General features: G+C 38.9%; 2 protein-coding genes and 1 long non-coding RNA gene across 3 annotated transcripts in view; 2 read left to right on the plus strand and 1 right to left on the minus strand.

Annotated features, from left to right (window-relative positions):
* The window catches only part of pus10 (pseudouridine synthase 10), a 10236-nt gene extending 2002 nt beyond the window's left edge, over window positions 1–8234 (minus strand). The window contains exons 1-16 of the mRNA XM_007570479.2: window positions 8126–8234; window positions 6981–7115; window positions 6602–6865; window positions 5708–5794; window positions 5587–5621; window positions 5387–5501; window positions 5002–5063; window positions 4772–4817; window positions 4010–4074; window positions 3841–3926; window positions 3285–3410; window positions 2543–2599; window positions 1521–1597; window positions 946–1001; window positions 730–847; window positions 337–479 (exon numbers count right to left, since the gene is read on the minus strand). Of these exons, the coding sequence (XP_007570541.1) occupies window positions 337–479; window positions 730–847; window positions 946–1001; window positions 1521–1597; window positions 2543–2599; window positions 3285–3410; window positions 3841–3926; window positions 4010–4074; window positions 4772–4817; window positions 5002–5063; window positions 5387–5501; window positions 5587–5621; window positions 5708–5794; window positions 6602–6865; window positions 6981–7106 (1463 nt within the window). The 5' untranslated portion in view covers window positions 7107–7115; window positions 8126–8234. The remainder of the gene's footprint in view (window positions 1–336; window positions 480–729; window positions 848–945; window positions 1002–1520; window positions 1598–2542; window positions 2600–3284; window positions 3411–3840; window positions 3927–4009; window positions 4075–4771; window positions 4818–5001; window positions 5064–5386; window positions 5502–5586; window positions 5622–5707; window positions 5795–6601; window positions 6866–6980; window positions 7116–8125) is intronic.
* LOC107838479 (uncharacterized) lies at window positions 3851–4207 on the plus strand. Its single transcript, XR_001664547.1, has 2 exons — window positions 3851–3919; window positions 4042–4207. It is a non-coding gene; the product is annotated as an uncharacterized LOC107838479 (long non-coding RNA).
* Window positions 8235–8421: 187 nt separating the features above from the next.
* cct4 (chaperonin containing TCP1, subunit 4 (delta)) lies at window positions 8422–14770 on the plus strand. Its single transcript, XM_007570480.2, has 13 exons — window positions 8422–8728; window positions 9503–9555; window positions 9631–9720; window positions 9857–9965; window positions 10738–11002; window positions 11077–11209; window positions 12243–12382; window positions 12473–12569; window positions 12785–12895; window positions 13470–13600; window positions 13915–14149; window positions 14416–14529; window positions 14617–14770. The coding sequence occupies exons 1-13, from the start codon at window positions 8611–8613 to the stop codon at window positions 14629–14631; spliced, it is 1611 nt and encodes a 536-aa protein (XP_007570542.1). The 5' UTR covers window positions 8422–8610; the 3' UTR covers window positions 14632–14770.
* Window positions 14771–15389: the final 619 nt, after the last annotated feature.

The following is a 15389-nucleotide window of genomic DNA, read 5'->3' on the forward strand; positions in this document are numbered from 1 at the left end:
TGGGGGGCGGGGGGGTGTCACGGTCCCCACCAAAACTTAGACCAAACCTACGCCCTTGCCTGAACCTATCAATCTGAACATTCAGGTATCTGATCTGGCCATTCAGATTGAGGTCACATCTGAAAAGATCGGATCGGATACCCAAGGTGCTCGGGTCGCATTCGGAAGAAATCCGAGCTGTGTTGTTCAGACTGTTGCGAAAATATCAGATACAGGCCACATAAAGGTCGAAAACAAGGAATTGGGTCACATACTCCGCTTCGCATGTTATAAATCTATTTGTGACGTGTTCAGTCTGTAATAGTGTCAGTCGGGTCAGATTTTAAGTGAGGATACGTCCCAGCCTGAGTTTTCAGTCCCAGGTAGAAGTGATGTGAATCCACGAAGCGGACGTTCATGCTGTGGATGACCCTCTGCCGGATCGCCAGCGCCCGCCGGTGCAAAACCCTCAGAGGAGTTTTCTGGTCCAGAGTCAGGTCCTGCTAACAGAAAGTCAAAATCCTCATTTCTTGATTGGCTGTAATTTACGCAGAAGCCGATGGCAGTAACATTAGTACGTCACTTTAACTTACGCCATGTATGTCTGACTACAGTTATCCTTTTTATAATCTGGCTATTTTACTTTATTTTGAGAAGAAGTGGCAGCGTTTTTCAGCATGCATCCAATTATAATGTGATTAACTCAACGTTACCACGGTGAATTCATCAGAACCGACAGAAACTGAGCACCTTGATGTCATTAATGAAGGAAATGTCTTCATTCTCAATGGATTTCTGAGTCCAGACCAGCGCCGTGTACGACTTCGTCTTTTCTTCTTCTCCCTCTTTCATCCGACTCATGGCTTCTCTGCAGTTTACAAAAACACAACAGAAAAGAAAATCAGATTCTCACACTATGAGCACTGTAGAAAAAAAGAGAGAAATATTAGGTACCAGTTGTCTCACCTGGTTACAATCTGCAGATCTCTCACTCTGATTTTATCTGAGGATTTGTTTATCGTCTGAAATCAGATAAAAAGTATAAAATTATGACGTCAACACGGCACAGCTGCAGCTTACAAAAACTTTCACAAACTTTCAAATAAAGAAATCAATTTGAAAGGGTCTGGGTATCCCAAAAACACCAGTGGATGTAAGTGCAAGTTTATTACAGTTTACACTTTGAAATGCATTTCAAATTAAAAGCATTCAAAGAAAACAAATAGCTGTTTTTTAGCAGGAGAAATATTCAAAATTAAGACCAAAAACACTGCAAAATGTAACCCAAAGTAGAGCTTGACAGACTGTAACGACTGAAGCTTTCACACTGTAGAAACTGACAAGTTATGTTTACAAATTACAATTTTATTGATAAAGCAAAGTTCACATTTGAAAGTGAGTTAAAACACTTTCAAACGCGTGCAGAAAACTTGAAGAGCCTTAGAAAGAAACAAAAGAGCAAAAATAATAACAGTTATTTCTTCTAAAAAGAAAAAGTAGCATTTCTTTTAATTAAAATACATTTATTTGACGTTCAGCACCTCCTGCAGCTGCTTCATCTCCACTTTGCTGAACCGAGATCTGTGTGGGTTCAGCAGCTCCATGGCAAATGGACGTCCTGCCAAAGAAAAAATGCAACAAAATTTAAAAAACTAGAAAAAATCTTGAACAAATTATAATTAGGCAAATTGGAGTTTAGCAGTTATGTGTTGTTTTAGTCCTTACCTTCTAAATATTGTTGTAATGGAAGTAAAGACATCCAAATACTACATAACATTATTATTTTGACCAATAAGAAACTTTGAGTGAATTTATTAATCCATCCAGTGAAAGAGAAAGTCTTTTATTTTGAAGTTTATCTGTTAGCTGTAATGTAAACTTTCAGTCATCACTGATTTATTTTAACAGTGAACTTAGCACTGACTCTACTAAATACAAATATAACTGTTAGAAGTTATTTATATATTTTAAAAAGTTTAGGACTTTATTTGAAAGGCCAAGGAAAATACCCACTATTTTTGATAATAAATGAAAGGCATCGAGTTTTGTTTCAAAAAGTTTCCCAGAACTTTACTTTATTTTGAAAGGCCAACTTAATCCCTTCATTAAAACAATGTTAGTTTTGTTAGTAGTGTGAAACTTACTATGGCAAAAGAGAAGTCCAAATTATTTATTTCTTAATTACTCTTTAATAATTGTAATTTATAATCATCATTAATGAATTTACTAATTAAGAGTTTCAAACTTGCTTATTTCCAAAGAGTGTTTGTTAATTTTATTTTGAAAGTTAAAATGAATCCTGTGTTGTCATTCTGCCAAAGAAAAAGACAACAAAACAAATAAATTAATACATATTTTGTTAGAAAAAAGGTTGAAAATTATGGCCATAAAGTGGTTAAAAACACAAACTGATGAATATAAATGTGTTTTTATTATAACAAAATCGTGGAAAAATAAGATTTTAGTTTCTGTCTCGTTAGCTAGTTTCATCCAGGTGTGTAGGTCACACCTGGATCAGGAAACCAGAAACAGTTTAAATTCATTCGGTCAAACAAAATCTCACCGTTTCCAAGCGTTCGGACATCCACGTCCTCTCTGCCCGAGGAGGAGAAATTAAATCCTGGCACAAAAAGAAAACACATTTAGTTATTTTTCCTAAAAAAAAAAATAAAAAAAAATCCTCTTCTGCACATTAAATATTAAATTATCCAACAAATTCTATCAATTTGTGTTTAATTAATTTAGTTTTTTTTATGAATAAAAATAATAGTTGTTGAGGTGCGAGCAAAGTCATAAAAACAAAGAACAGTTTTCGCCAACTGAAGCTGAAGTCCTACCGTTAACGGCATAGAGCCGTTCAAAAGACTCGAATCGTTCGTGAACGACACATCAATACTCTCAGGAGGAATGACTTAGCTTCCTCCGATCATAAAAGTAATCCTGGCGTTGTTTTCTTTTCACCCGGTATCTTCAGTTTTTCTTTTGAGTGACCCGGTTTTTAAGCACCTTATCCATTATTATTCTTAAACATAAGCCGTCTGGTAAGCTAGCTGTAGCGTTGTATGGGGTTCCATTTGTATCAAAAATAAGTAGAAGTCATATGTGTAGATGTGTCGTTGCTATGTGTCGTTGGTCTATGTTGCATGTAGATGATGCATATGTAGATGTTGCATATGTCTATGTTGCATATGCGTTCGCTGCATGGACCACTAGAGGGCGCCCGCGGACCACTAGTCTGATCTAGATAGAACACTAATCTTTGGAGACGCAATCTGGTGAGGTTTGGGTTTAAAATGCGGACTCACCGTCAGCTCTGAAGGCAGACAGGATCGGTGCGGCGATCAGTTCCTCCACGGAGGACTCCATCCTCCTCTCCCCATCGATCACCCAGGGAGTCTGAGGCAGGCTGCGGCAGAACTTGTTGTACCTCCCTGACCGAATTCAAGAATGTTTCAAGCATTTTAAAGATAAGTTTTCACATTTTTCCAGCACAACGTGTTGGAGGTAAACTTAATAAATCAATCAAGTTTATTGGTATAGCACACTTCAGCAACAAGGCAGTTCAAAATACAACATACAGTCATCAATAATTGAGGAAACATAACATTTTGATGGGTGCCATTACCAAAATCATTTAAACACATTAAAATGTTGATCAATGACATTCCCCCTAAAATTAATTGGTTAAACACAAACTACAAAGAGAGATACAAAAAAAATCTAAAAAATGTCCCTGCTATGTTTTCTGGCACTTAGCAAATAGAAATAATTTTGGTAGTTCTAACTGACCTAAAATATATAAATGAAAGTAGAAATGAGACAGTAAACATGTAAAGAAAGGTCCTTGCTGTCTTGCTTTACCTGCTATGAAGACAGAGACGTGAAGACACTGGATGTCCTGAGGGGTGCAGCTGCCGCTAGGCTCTGAAGGTGGACAGGGGTAATGTCTGGAAAAATAAAAGAAACATGAAAAAGCAATTGATGTTAAACAAAACACTTTGTAGAGACAACTCATTTCAGCATTACTTACTCTAAAAACTTCCCATCTGATATCTTCTCCAGAGCTTTAACCACAGCCATGCGGGTAAACACCGACTGTATAGGAAAAGCATCGTAGATGAAGAGGGTAAACACAGCATCAGTGAAGTACAGTAACTGGACTCTGGCATCAGTGGATCAGAAGCTAAAGGGGACCTATTATGCAAAATTCACTTTTTTATGTTTTTTACTTGTATTTGAGTCCTAACTGCTTCTAAAAACAACCCAAGTGTTAAAAAAAGACATTCAGCCATTATTTGGTTTCAAAAACCTTCTAAGCATATGCTACTGGCACTGCATCCTCACCTAGCAACCCAAGCCAGGCCAAATTCTGTTACCTAGCAACGCAAGCTGAGTTCCAGCACATTTGGTCAGCTGACTAAATGTGCTGTATTTTACTGCTGTATTTGCTGTACAATGGCTGCTGGAAAAGACAAGTGTTTTGTTGTTGACTCGCCATCCAGAAACCACTGGCTGCATTGTTGTTGATTGTGCAGGAGGCTCTACTAATGTTTTTCAAAGATGTGAGTTGTATAATTGTGTGCCTGTTTGCAGCCGTTTTTACGTTTGAGTGTAAATGTTGAGTTGGGAGTGTGGCTGGCAGCAGCTTATTTGGATTTAAAGTGACAGGAGGCCCTAAAACAGATCAGACTAAAATCTCGTTATCTAAGAATGACTTTGTGCAACAAATGTAGTGAACATCCTACCTTATCCTTTTCAAAGAAGCATAATAGGTCACCTTTGACATCTTTACCTGTTTATTCTTGGTGGGTCTGAAGCAATCAGGACAGCATTTGGCTCTGCAGGACGAAGAGAACAAAGCAGGCAAAAATAAAAATCTGAAACTTGTGGGCAAGTCTGAACTGATCACTATTTTATCTCTGTTCAATTAAAAATGATTTGTTGTTTGTTTTTACAGCTGTTTGATTTCCATTTTTACTTAACGCTGCAGGAATGTGACAGGTTTTGCAGTTGGGGACTCACAGGAAGTGGCAGTCAGATTCTGTGTCTGGATGAGTGAACTCCACACCGACCTCAAACGGACTCTGAAACAATAACAGGAATGACCAATAACTGAACACATGTTTTGAAAATATTATCTTCTGTGGAGTATTCATTACCCAATCGATGTAATGAATACAATCACAATACAATACTTTAACCTTCTTCTGCACCTAATTTATCCCATAAAATCCCAACAAATTTACGTTGAAGTGGAGCAACTTCTGACGTTGTTTCGTATAACTTTTTGTCTTCTGTTTCAATTGTATTTTTATTAATTAATTATAATTTTCAATCTAATATTATTTTAATAGACTCTGAGTTTTGATTCCACAGGCGGTATTTTTTATGATTGGATCTCACCTACCTTGCTAACCACAGCCACGCCCTCCAGCTGTCTTGTGACCAAACCCTGCATGATCCACTTGAAGGCTTCCTTCACCTGGATGACATCATCTTTATCGAGCACTAAACCTTTCTGTCTGTAAGACCAAACCAACTCAGATTGTCCAAAACTTCAATAGACAGTAATGTTCAAAATGTTCAACACAAGATCAATTCTTTCACCTGACTTCCTTCTTCACATGGAGCCAACAGGAGTGCTGAAGAGGTAAAGAATAAAACCTTAGCATACAATTATTTTGGGATGGAAGAATAAATAGAGCGGGTTTGTCTCGGGTGTGCTGACCTCACGCACACAGAGCTGAGCCGGCAGAGAGACGGACAACACAAGGGTGTCAAACTCGTAGTTTTGGGCCTTCACTGTTTCAGCCATCTGTGGAAACGCAGCAGCTGATTTTAACTTTAGGACAATATGAGAATTGATCACATTTTAAAACCTCGTAACAAAAATAAAAGCTGCAGAATGCAACTTTTGTTTTAAAAAAATGTGGTGATGATTTGGTATGACATAATCTGTGAAAGGATCAATCTCCTCCACCTTCCCCATGTGGTACTACTTAGTGCTGTCAATCAACCTCTGTGTAGCGCTGCTCATCACTCCTCTCTCCATTGCTCTCTGCTATGCTGAAGCTAGCACAACCTGTTGTGCATGCTAAGGCTAGTTAGCATGGCCACAGACAACGTATTTCTTTTGTAACTGCAAGTTGTTTCTCAGTCACTAGGACATTTTGCAGTGCATTCGCAAGATTGATTGACAGCGCTAAGACTGTCCTCTGCTCTGATTGGTTGTTTTTGTTTGGGGGCGGAACATTTCTTCAGACGGTAATATTAGCTCAGGGAGGAAGAGAATGAGATCGATCTTTTCACGTATAACAAACTGCCACAACATGGTGACAGTTTTAACAAATATGTAAAAAATAAAATAAAATAAAAATTTAAAATTAAAGTTACATACTGCAGCATTAAAGTATATTCCTCGGATTAAAACACAGCTGACAAGTCAAAAATGCTCTAGGAAGTGGCAGAAATTACACAATAAAACTCCAAGACTAAATAAAAAAACAAGGGAAAACACAATATATTTGAATTGTGCAGCCTAATAATGTGCAGTTAAGCACACAAGCGTTACATACTGCATCTTTAATTAAAAAGTAGAGAATAATTTCTGACAAATGCAAACCTTTACTGCCTGATCTGGGCCACATAAATCCTGCAGGATTCCCAAACATACGACACACACGCTTGGCTCCTTCTTCAGCGTTACCATGGCAGCAGCATCTGTTTCTGACTGAACAGCCTCTATGGGATCCAGTTTGGCCCTTTTACAGGGAGGGTCTTCAACAGTTTGAGACAACTCAGTATCATGGGGCTTGATGTCTGCTGAATCCTGGACTTTGTTGTTTTCCTTCTCCATAATGAAAGTCTGAAGTTCTTTAAGAGTCTCCTGCAAAATATGAAACAGTCAGTAGATTGTTGCTCTGGTTAGCTGTGTTGGACGCACACAATAATAATTTCCAACAGAAATAAGCTGGAACCAGCAGAATCGGACGCAGCCCTACATGCTGTGCTTGTCGATAAGCAGCCTGGACGCTCACACAGCAGAACCTGAGCACACAGCGAGCGCAGCAGCCGGCTGTCAACAGCTTCTCAACGATGGGTTTGTCCTTCTCCTTCAGCGGCAGCATCACTGCAGACTGCAGGAGGGAAGAAAGCACTGTGGTCAAAATACTACAACAGACGTTTCACTAAATAAATTCAATACAAATATCAAATCCTCTGCGTTTCCGACTCAGATATTGAGACAGCAGAACTCTTTTTTTTTTTTTTATTGCATTTGGATAAAAGTCTTTTGAAAGGTTTTCAAAACTGGATCTGGTGTAAGAAAGATTTCTTACACAAAGAAGCTTTTAAGTTTCAATATAATAAAATTTGGTCTTCTAACAGGGAATTAAGATATATATGTATATCATGTACATAAGATCTTCTCAAGGCATGCGTGATTTTAAGGTGCTTCTTAAGATCAATTTTTATCTGATGGCATTTAAGTCTTTGTGATCCATTGTAATTGTGGTAAATTATTTTATTATTGTTGTCTTAATTATAAATAATGTATCTACTGATTTCTGTACAGCACTTTGGTGCAGGTTGACCTTTTTAAAAAGTGATTTATAAATAAATTTGACAGGGAAAAATAGTGACATAATTTTATTCAAGGAAGTACTTAAACAAAACTGCTTATACCAATATGTTAATATCCAAAAAAGCTTTTATTCTGCACATATTAATGGGTAAAAACGTCACTCCAGGCTTTTGTGTAATTTTTTTCTCACTTGACTATTATTGCATTACTTTGAGTTGGTCTCTTGCAAAAAGAAAAAAATCCAAATACAATACATGATCAGCGATATACTTCCGATATAAACAAATAAGGTGAAAGAAGTGACACATTAGCGTATTTCCATTAATGCATCTATTTATTGTGTCTTTGGATAACAGCAGTACCTAACCGTGTTGACATTATTCCTGCAAAAGGTCAGAAGGCAGTTTTATTGCTCGATCTCATTTGTTCATCTGCTTCAAGAGTACGACCACGTTTAAAACTATGGTAATTAGCGAACAGTAAGCCTTGGAAATTCACATTTTTTGAAAAGTGGACCGTGTACCTGAGAGTAAGCTCATGATGAAACCTCTTAAGTGAACCTACCTCATACGGAGTTTATTTTGGAGAATAAAAAGAAACCAAACAACGTTTAGTTTTCAGTGAAACGCAGTTTTCTGCATGTCTGCGTCTGCAGTCCAAACTAATCAAGCTAGATAAGCATCACGAGCTAATATCTGTTTTAATGAAAAGTTTTTTAACTACGTTTGAGGCATATTTTTATTTTTAAGTATATACACGTGGAACAAATATATCAGTAAAATCATTTAAGAGCAAAAAAAACATTATTTTTGTTTACCACTCGACACGTACTGCCTGATTACGTCATCTTCATGCGCCGGGGAATTGACAGTCGGATCCTCCTTCTCTCTGCAGCAGCCGGTGGCTCTGGAAGTTTCTGACGGCGGACCCGGGGAACACGCCTTAATCCAAGTCCATCCGAGGCCGAACCGCGAGGTTTCACCCACTGGGCCTCATCCATTCCTCTCTAAAGTTTCCCGTTAACATTTCCCATCGTATATAAAGACGAAATGCCCGAAGCCATGGCGGTACCGAAGGCATCAAGTGGAGGCCACTACAAAGGAGGGGCGTATGTGGACCGAGACAAGCCGGCCCAGATCCGCTTCAGCAACATCTCTGCAGCCAAAGGTGGGCTGAAATGTTAAACATGTGTTTGGACCTGCTTGTAATGTTCGGATTGTACCTCAGCTCGGCTCGGTTCAGGTTGGGCCGGGTTCGGCACCGTTATTTTGGGTCTAACGGAAGCTTCCTCCGGGCCTGGAATATCTTATTTGTTCCCCATGCTGAAGTGAAATATATCTCCTCAGGATAAACTTGAATAAAGTAAAAATGTTTGGAAGTTGTTGGATTGGATGAGTTTTGATTTGGTGCTGATGATCATGACTCAACACTTTAAAAACATTACCTTAGCTGAATGACTCAAGTATATTCTGTGTTTTAATTATTGTTTAGCTTGTTTAAAGTTGCATTATTTTGTTTTTTTTCAGTGGCAAAAATGTATTTAGATTGTCATTTTAAATACACATAATGCAGCAATCATTTTAAAGGTTTTTAAATAACTTTTCATACAACAGAAAATGCAGCACAAAATGCATTGCAGAAACCAAAGAAACCTCTTTCTCCACCCTGGTACTCAGTTTTAAATATTATAATTGTAAATATTGTAATTCTAATTTAATCCAGATTAAAACATTAAGCAGACCAAAACCGATTTTTGTCCATTTTGAATCAATTCAGAATTCCCTGAACTAGGAATTGTGATTCTCTAGAGAGCTGATTTTTATAATGTTTTTGTTTTCTGCGTCACAGAAATCATAAGGGTGATAAATTCTCATGATGCCCTTTTAGAAGAATATTTTTTCAGCATTCTCTGTTCTGACTCATCGTGTATTTGATTGGCAGCTGTTGCAGACGCCATCAGAACCAGTCTGGGACCCAAAGGAATGGACAAGATGGTGAGTTGGACATATTTTCTTTAACTAGTGTCTTTATTTGACGAGGTTCATTAAGCGGAGGCGTTGCTGTTTCAGATCCAGGATGAGAAAGGCGACGTGACCATCACCAACGACGGAGCCACCATCCTGAAGCAGATGCAGGTGCTTCACCCGGCTGCCAAAATGGTGAGACGGAAACTTTGCGTCCGTTTTCATGATCTGATAACAAAAAATGTCTTTCCTGTTGGAGTGAAATTAACCCTGTGTGTGTGTGTGTGTGTGTGTGTGTGTGTGTGTGTGTGTGTGTGTGTGTGTGTGTCAGCTGGTGGAGCTGTCCAAAGCCCAGGACATTGAGGCTGGAGACGGTACCACCTCTGTGGTGGTGATTGCTGGAGCGCTGCTGGACGCCTGTTCCAAACTGCTGCAGAAAGGTGAAAAACACAGAACTGAGAAAAACCACACCGCCATGTTTAGATGTTTGTTACAGCAACTAACAATTATTTTAGCAATGGATTATTCTGATGGCCAATCAGAGGAAAAATTGGCACATTTTGTTGATTTTTTTTCATTTCAGAATTGTGCAAATAAACAATTCAGCCCCTTTTAAAATAAGAAAATAAACAATTTATTGACTAAAATGTAATTATGTAGCATTTAAATAGTGTATGTTTGATCATTGGTAGCAAAAAAAAAAGAATTAACCTCAACATGTGCGAAGCTTGGCCCTTTTTTGTCAGCTTATCGGTACATTGTAGAGCTGATTTGTTATGTTTTGGATTAACTGATTAATGAACAAAATATGTTTAATTTATAGATTTATTTATAATTTAATATATTTCAATGTGCCTTCTTATTTATTTCTATCCAATCATATTTAAATTACTAAGCAATTTCCTTTGAGAATCAATAAAATATATATTACTCTATTCTGTTAAGAGATTTTTTTCTTGGTTAGAATATTTTTACAGACAGTTTTTTTGTTTTTCTTTCTTTTTTTCTGTCTTAAATGCAAAATATTCATATTTTTTGCACCATTTTGACTTAATTACTGCTCTGAGTGTGGTGTTCTTTCAACAAATTGACTTTTTGAATCTGTATACTCAATCAATTACTAAAGTAGTTGACGATTATTCCAATAATCGATCAGTCGTTTTTAGTTCTCTTAATTGGTTTGTTTCCGCTCCCTGCTCTGTGATTGGTCAGGAATCCACCCCACCATCATTTCGGAGTCGTTCCAGAAGGCGGTGGATAAGGGCGTGGAGGTCCTCACCGCCATGAGCCGCCCGGTGGAGCTGAGCGACCGAGAGACGCTGCTCAACAGCGCCACCACGTCGCTGTGCTCCAAGGTGGTATCGCAGTACTCCAGCCTGCTGGCTCCCATGAGCGTGGACGCGGTCATGCGGGTCATCGACCCGGCGACGGCCACCGGCGTCGACCTGCAGGACATTAAGATCATCAAGAAGCTTGGGTGAGTTTCCTGTCGGGTTCTTTTATTGTAACAGTCGGTTTTGCCAGTTTTCTTACTGTTGATGTTGTTTCCAGTGGGACCATTGATGACTGCGAACTGGTGGACGGGCTGGTGCTAACGCAGAGGGTGGCTAACACCGGCGTGACCCGGGTGGAGAAGGCCAAAATCGGCCTCATCCAGTTCTGTCTCTCCCCTCCCAAAACTGATGTGAGTTAAAAAACAATAGCTGAGATTAAAATAATTACTTTTTAGAGATAATAATACTTTTATTTGTATAGAAACTTTTTAAACAAATGTTACAAAGTGCTTTACATACACAAAACATCATAAGTGACACAAGAAACACAAAATGTATTTCAAATTGGTTGAAATACATAATTAAGATGACAATAAAATCATAAAAATACAAATGGGATTAAAAAATTAAAGCCATTATTAGTTTTAACCAATGAGTGGATCAATCAGTCGACCAGGAATCGGAATTGGCCCATTTTCCTTTACATGAGTGTTACTGGTCATTTGCAGCTCAAATACAGAAAAATCAAAAAGTGTTTTTAAGTTGAATAAAAAAAAAGTTAGTTTGTGTGCAGATCTCTTTCTAAGTGTTAGGATTTTTGGGATTAATAATTTATATCAACAATAACTGAAGAATTTTGAATTGATATGAGTTACAGTAATGTTTTTAATTTCCCTTTGGTATTCATAAACTATTTTTTACTTTGAATTGAATTGAAAGTTGCCAACTTCACTTTTTTACTATATTTAACAACTTTCTGGATGAAAAAAAATATTGTTGGCCAAACTCGGAATTAACAGGGCAGATTATTTTAAGGATATGAGTTAAAAATTAAAAAAAGACAAATTTATATCGGCCAGGAAAAACCACATTGGTGCATTTCTAATGTTCTCCTTTTTCAGCACTTCATCATTAGATTTTCCTATTTCTATAAAGAAATTGTTTTGAGTTACGTTTTTCCTCTTGGACAGAATGAAGGTGTTACACTTTAATTTTTTTAATTAGCAAAACTGCACAAAAGTAAATGTTGGCATGACCTTTACATGACAGATAAATGCTAATAAAATAGCTTTTTGTTGCACAATCGAAGCAAAAAAATGCATTAAATTGGCATGAAATACTCTAATCATAAAGCAAACCTTCAGATTACTCACCTTCATTTCAAAACACCCCTGACAAAAGAGTTTTGTTTTTTTTTAATTCCTGCTGTCTTTTGGTTTGCAGATGGACAACCAGATCGTGGTGTCGGACTACGCCCAGATGGACCGCGTGCTGCGGGAGGAGCGCGCTTACATCCTCAACTTGGTGAAGCAGATCAAGAAAGCCGGCTGCAACGTTCTGCTCATCCAGAAGTCCATCCTCAGGTGCAGAAGTTAAAAACAGCAACACACAGTTTATGGGTTTATGTTGTTTGTTTCCCCAACATTAACTAACTGTGAGCGGTTCTGTGACAGAGACGCCCTGAGCGACCTCGCTCTGCACTTCCTCAACAAAATGAAGATCATGGTGGTGAAGGAAATAGAAAGGGAAGACATCGAGTTCATCTGCAAGGCGAGTCCAAACTCCTCCTATAAACCTTGGAGTTTACACTTAGTTACATCTATTCTTCTTCTACTATTTACATAGACGATGATGCCAAAGAGTTAGTTTAGCTTTGTTTTTATACATCTAATGAGGCCTAAATGTTTTTGAACCCGATCTTCACATATTCATTGTTGAATGAAGCTTCTATAAAATAGTGATAAGTCTTTTTATTTTTGCCACAGACTATTGGAACAAAGCCCATCGCCCACATTGACCACTTCACCGCAGAAATGCTCGGCACGGCGGAGCTGGCGGAGGAGGTCAACCTGGACGGCTCTGGGAAGCTGGTCAAGGTACGATCACTAAAACAGTCCTTCATGTTTCAGAATGAAGTCTGAATGAAAATGGCTCCATGTCGGGCGCCATTTTCTTGGGGAGTGAAAGGTGACAAACAAGAAAACAAATCATCACACCGAGCTCTGTTGACATGCTCCATTTGGGCCAGCGTTGGACGGTTCTGGGCGCACCTGCATCACACAGGTCACATATTCTGATGTGTGATTTAGCCACTTTTCACTCCCAAACAAAATGGCGCCCAACGCGGGACGATTTTCGTTTCATTAGTGCAAAACAGCCACACAACATAATTATTAACTATTAACATAATTTATCCCTTTACAAGTGCAGTGCAGTGTTCTACATGCAGTGGATTGCGAAAGTTATCTTTTTTTTTAGATTTGCAAACCGATTCAATATTATTGTTGGAGTTTATTTCGTCACCTAGTGAATCACAACATATACATTAGCTAAGAGTAAGTAAAAAGAGTGTCTTCTTCAAATTTTCTGTAATACAAACTGCTACAGCTGAATTTGCAACATGTTGGACCCGAGTTCTGCTTGTGGTGAACCTTTAATCTCTCGTTGCAGATCACCGGCTGCACCAGCCCAGGGAAGACGGTAAGCATCGTGGTTCGGGGATCCAACAAGCTCGTGATCGAGGAGGCTGAGCGATCCATCCACGACGCTCTGTGTGTGATTCGCTGCTTGGTCAAGAAGAGGTCAGACCTTTTATTTTAATTATTTTCTCATTTGTAGTCCTGGTCGGTCTTCAGTTTCCCCCCTCTGACAAAGGCGCTCCTGCTTTGTTTCCTGCTGCAGGGGCGTAACAAACAGAGGAACATTACAGTAGAAAGCTCACCCTTATTAACGCCTGGTTGTGTTCAGCAACTTGGCTGGAGAGCATTCTCACAAATATAACAAACCAAATTAAATTAAAATCTTGACAAATTAACAGAAACGGTTATGTAAAGGCTACATAATCAGATGTCTCCTGGTTTTGTGTTTGTGTTAATAATTGTTTTCCTGTCTCTAGAGCTCTGATAGCCGGAGGCGGCGCTCCAGAGATCGAGCTGGCCGTGCGGCTGGCCGAGTATTCGCGCTCCCTGGGGGGCATGGAGGCCTACTGCGTGCGGGCGTACGCCGACGCTCTGGAGGTCATACCCTCAACGCTGGCTGAGAACGCCGGCCTCAACCCCATCTCCACGGTGACGGAGCTGCGGAACAGACACGCACACGGAGACAAGATGGCGGGCATCAACGTCCGCAAGGTTAGCAGGCTTTACTGCAGCTGTTTACACAAACGGATCCGCTCCAGACCCGTGTGTCTGGAGCGGACATCAACGCTGCAAAAGAGGCGTTTGTACTCAATGATGTAACCCAGCGTTTTTCAGCCAGGGGGCGCTGTGGGGGCCTCAGTTAGTCTGTGTCATTGTCTGTGGGTTTGCACAGTGGATCTGAAGCCAGAGATTAATGCTCTTTGTGGGGTAAAGTTTGTGAACCCCTGACGTGACTGACGTGTTTTCTGCTTTGATAGGGAGGAATCTCCAACATCCTGGAGGAGCTGGTGGTTCAGCCTCTGCTGGTTTCCATCAGCGCTTTAACTCTGGCCACAGAAACGGTCCGCAGTATCCTCAAGATCGATGATGTGGTAAGATTTAGTGTCCTACTTTAACATGTCAGTCCTCTGTTAGTTGTTTGAAAAATGTGTTCAATGCTTTATCTGTTTGTGTTTCAGGTGAACACTCGATAAGTCTGCCCAGTGACGCGTCATGAAGTCGGTTCGTTCTGTGAGGGATCAGAAGACCTGAACGTCTGTTTGCTCAGATTTCATCTGTAGTTGTTACTTTGCCTAATTTAAATAAAAAAAGGCTTTTGTTGTTGACACTCCAGCCTTGGTTTCTTGTTTATTACTGCTTGCAAAGAAAGTTGAAAGGTTCAGATGCATGTTGAAGGTAACAAATATGTTTCTTTTAGATTTAAGTTTATCAACATTAAAATGTTAGAATAAAGGCAAACGCACACAATAAATCATGCACAACAAGTTGATTGTCAACAGATCAGGAAACCGATTTTGTCCTGGGAAAAGAATGCAAAAAGTGTGGTTATTTAAAAATGAATGCTTTGTATTCTAAAAAAAATCAGTTTGTAATCTTCCTGCCCCAATTAAAAATAAAAATAAAAAGCTTCCATCTGTACCAGCAAAATAGGAATTTTTTTGATAAAACTAAGGAAATCATGGACAACCCTGATCATCCTCTTCATCAGACTGTCTTGGGAAAACGGTGTCTTCAGTCAGAGGCTTATTCAAATTTGTTGCAATACAGACTGCCTCAATAGACTTTATCTGCCGACAGCCATCATTACCTACAATAACTCTTAAATAATTAGAGTTAATATGAGTTACAACATGTAATTTCCACACTGAGGCCACAACTGGCATAAATCCTGCTGGTGGCCTAACACTCAAAACATGTCAAAATATATTTTCATTGAGTTTTTGTTTCACAG

Source organism: Poecilia formosa, unplaced genomic scaffold (genome assembly GCF_000485575.1).
Source record: "Poecilia formosa unplaced genomic scaffold, Poecilia_formosa-5.1.2 Scaffold262, whole genome shotgun sequence".
NCBI lineage: Eukaryota > Metazoa > Chordata > Actinopteri > Cyprinodontiformes > Poeciliidae > Poecilia > Poecilia formosa.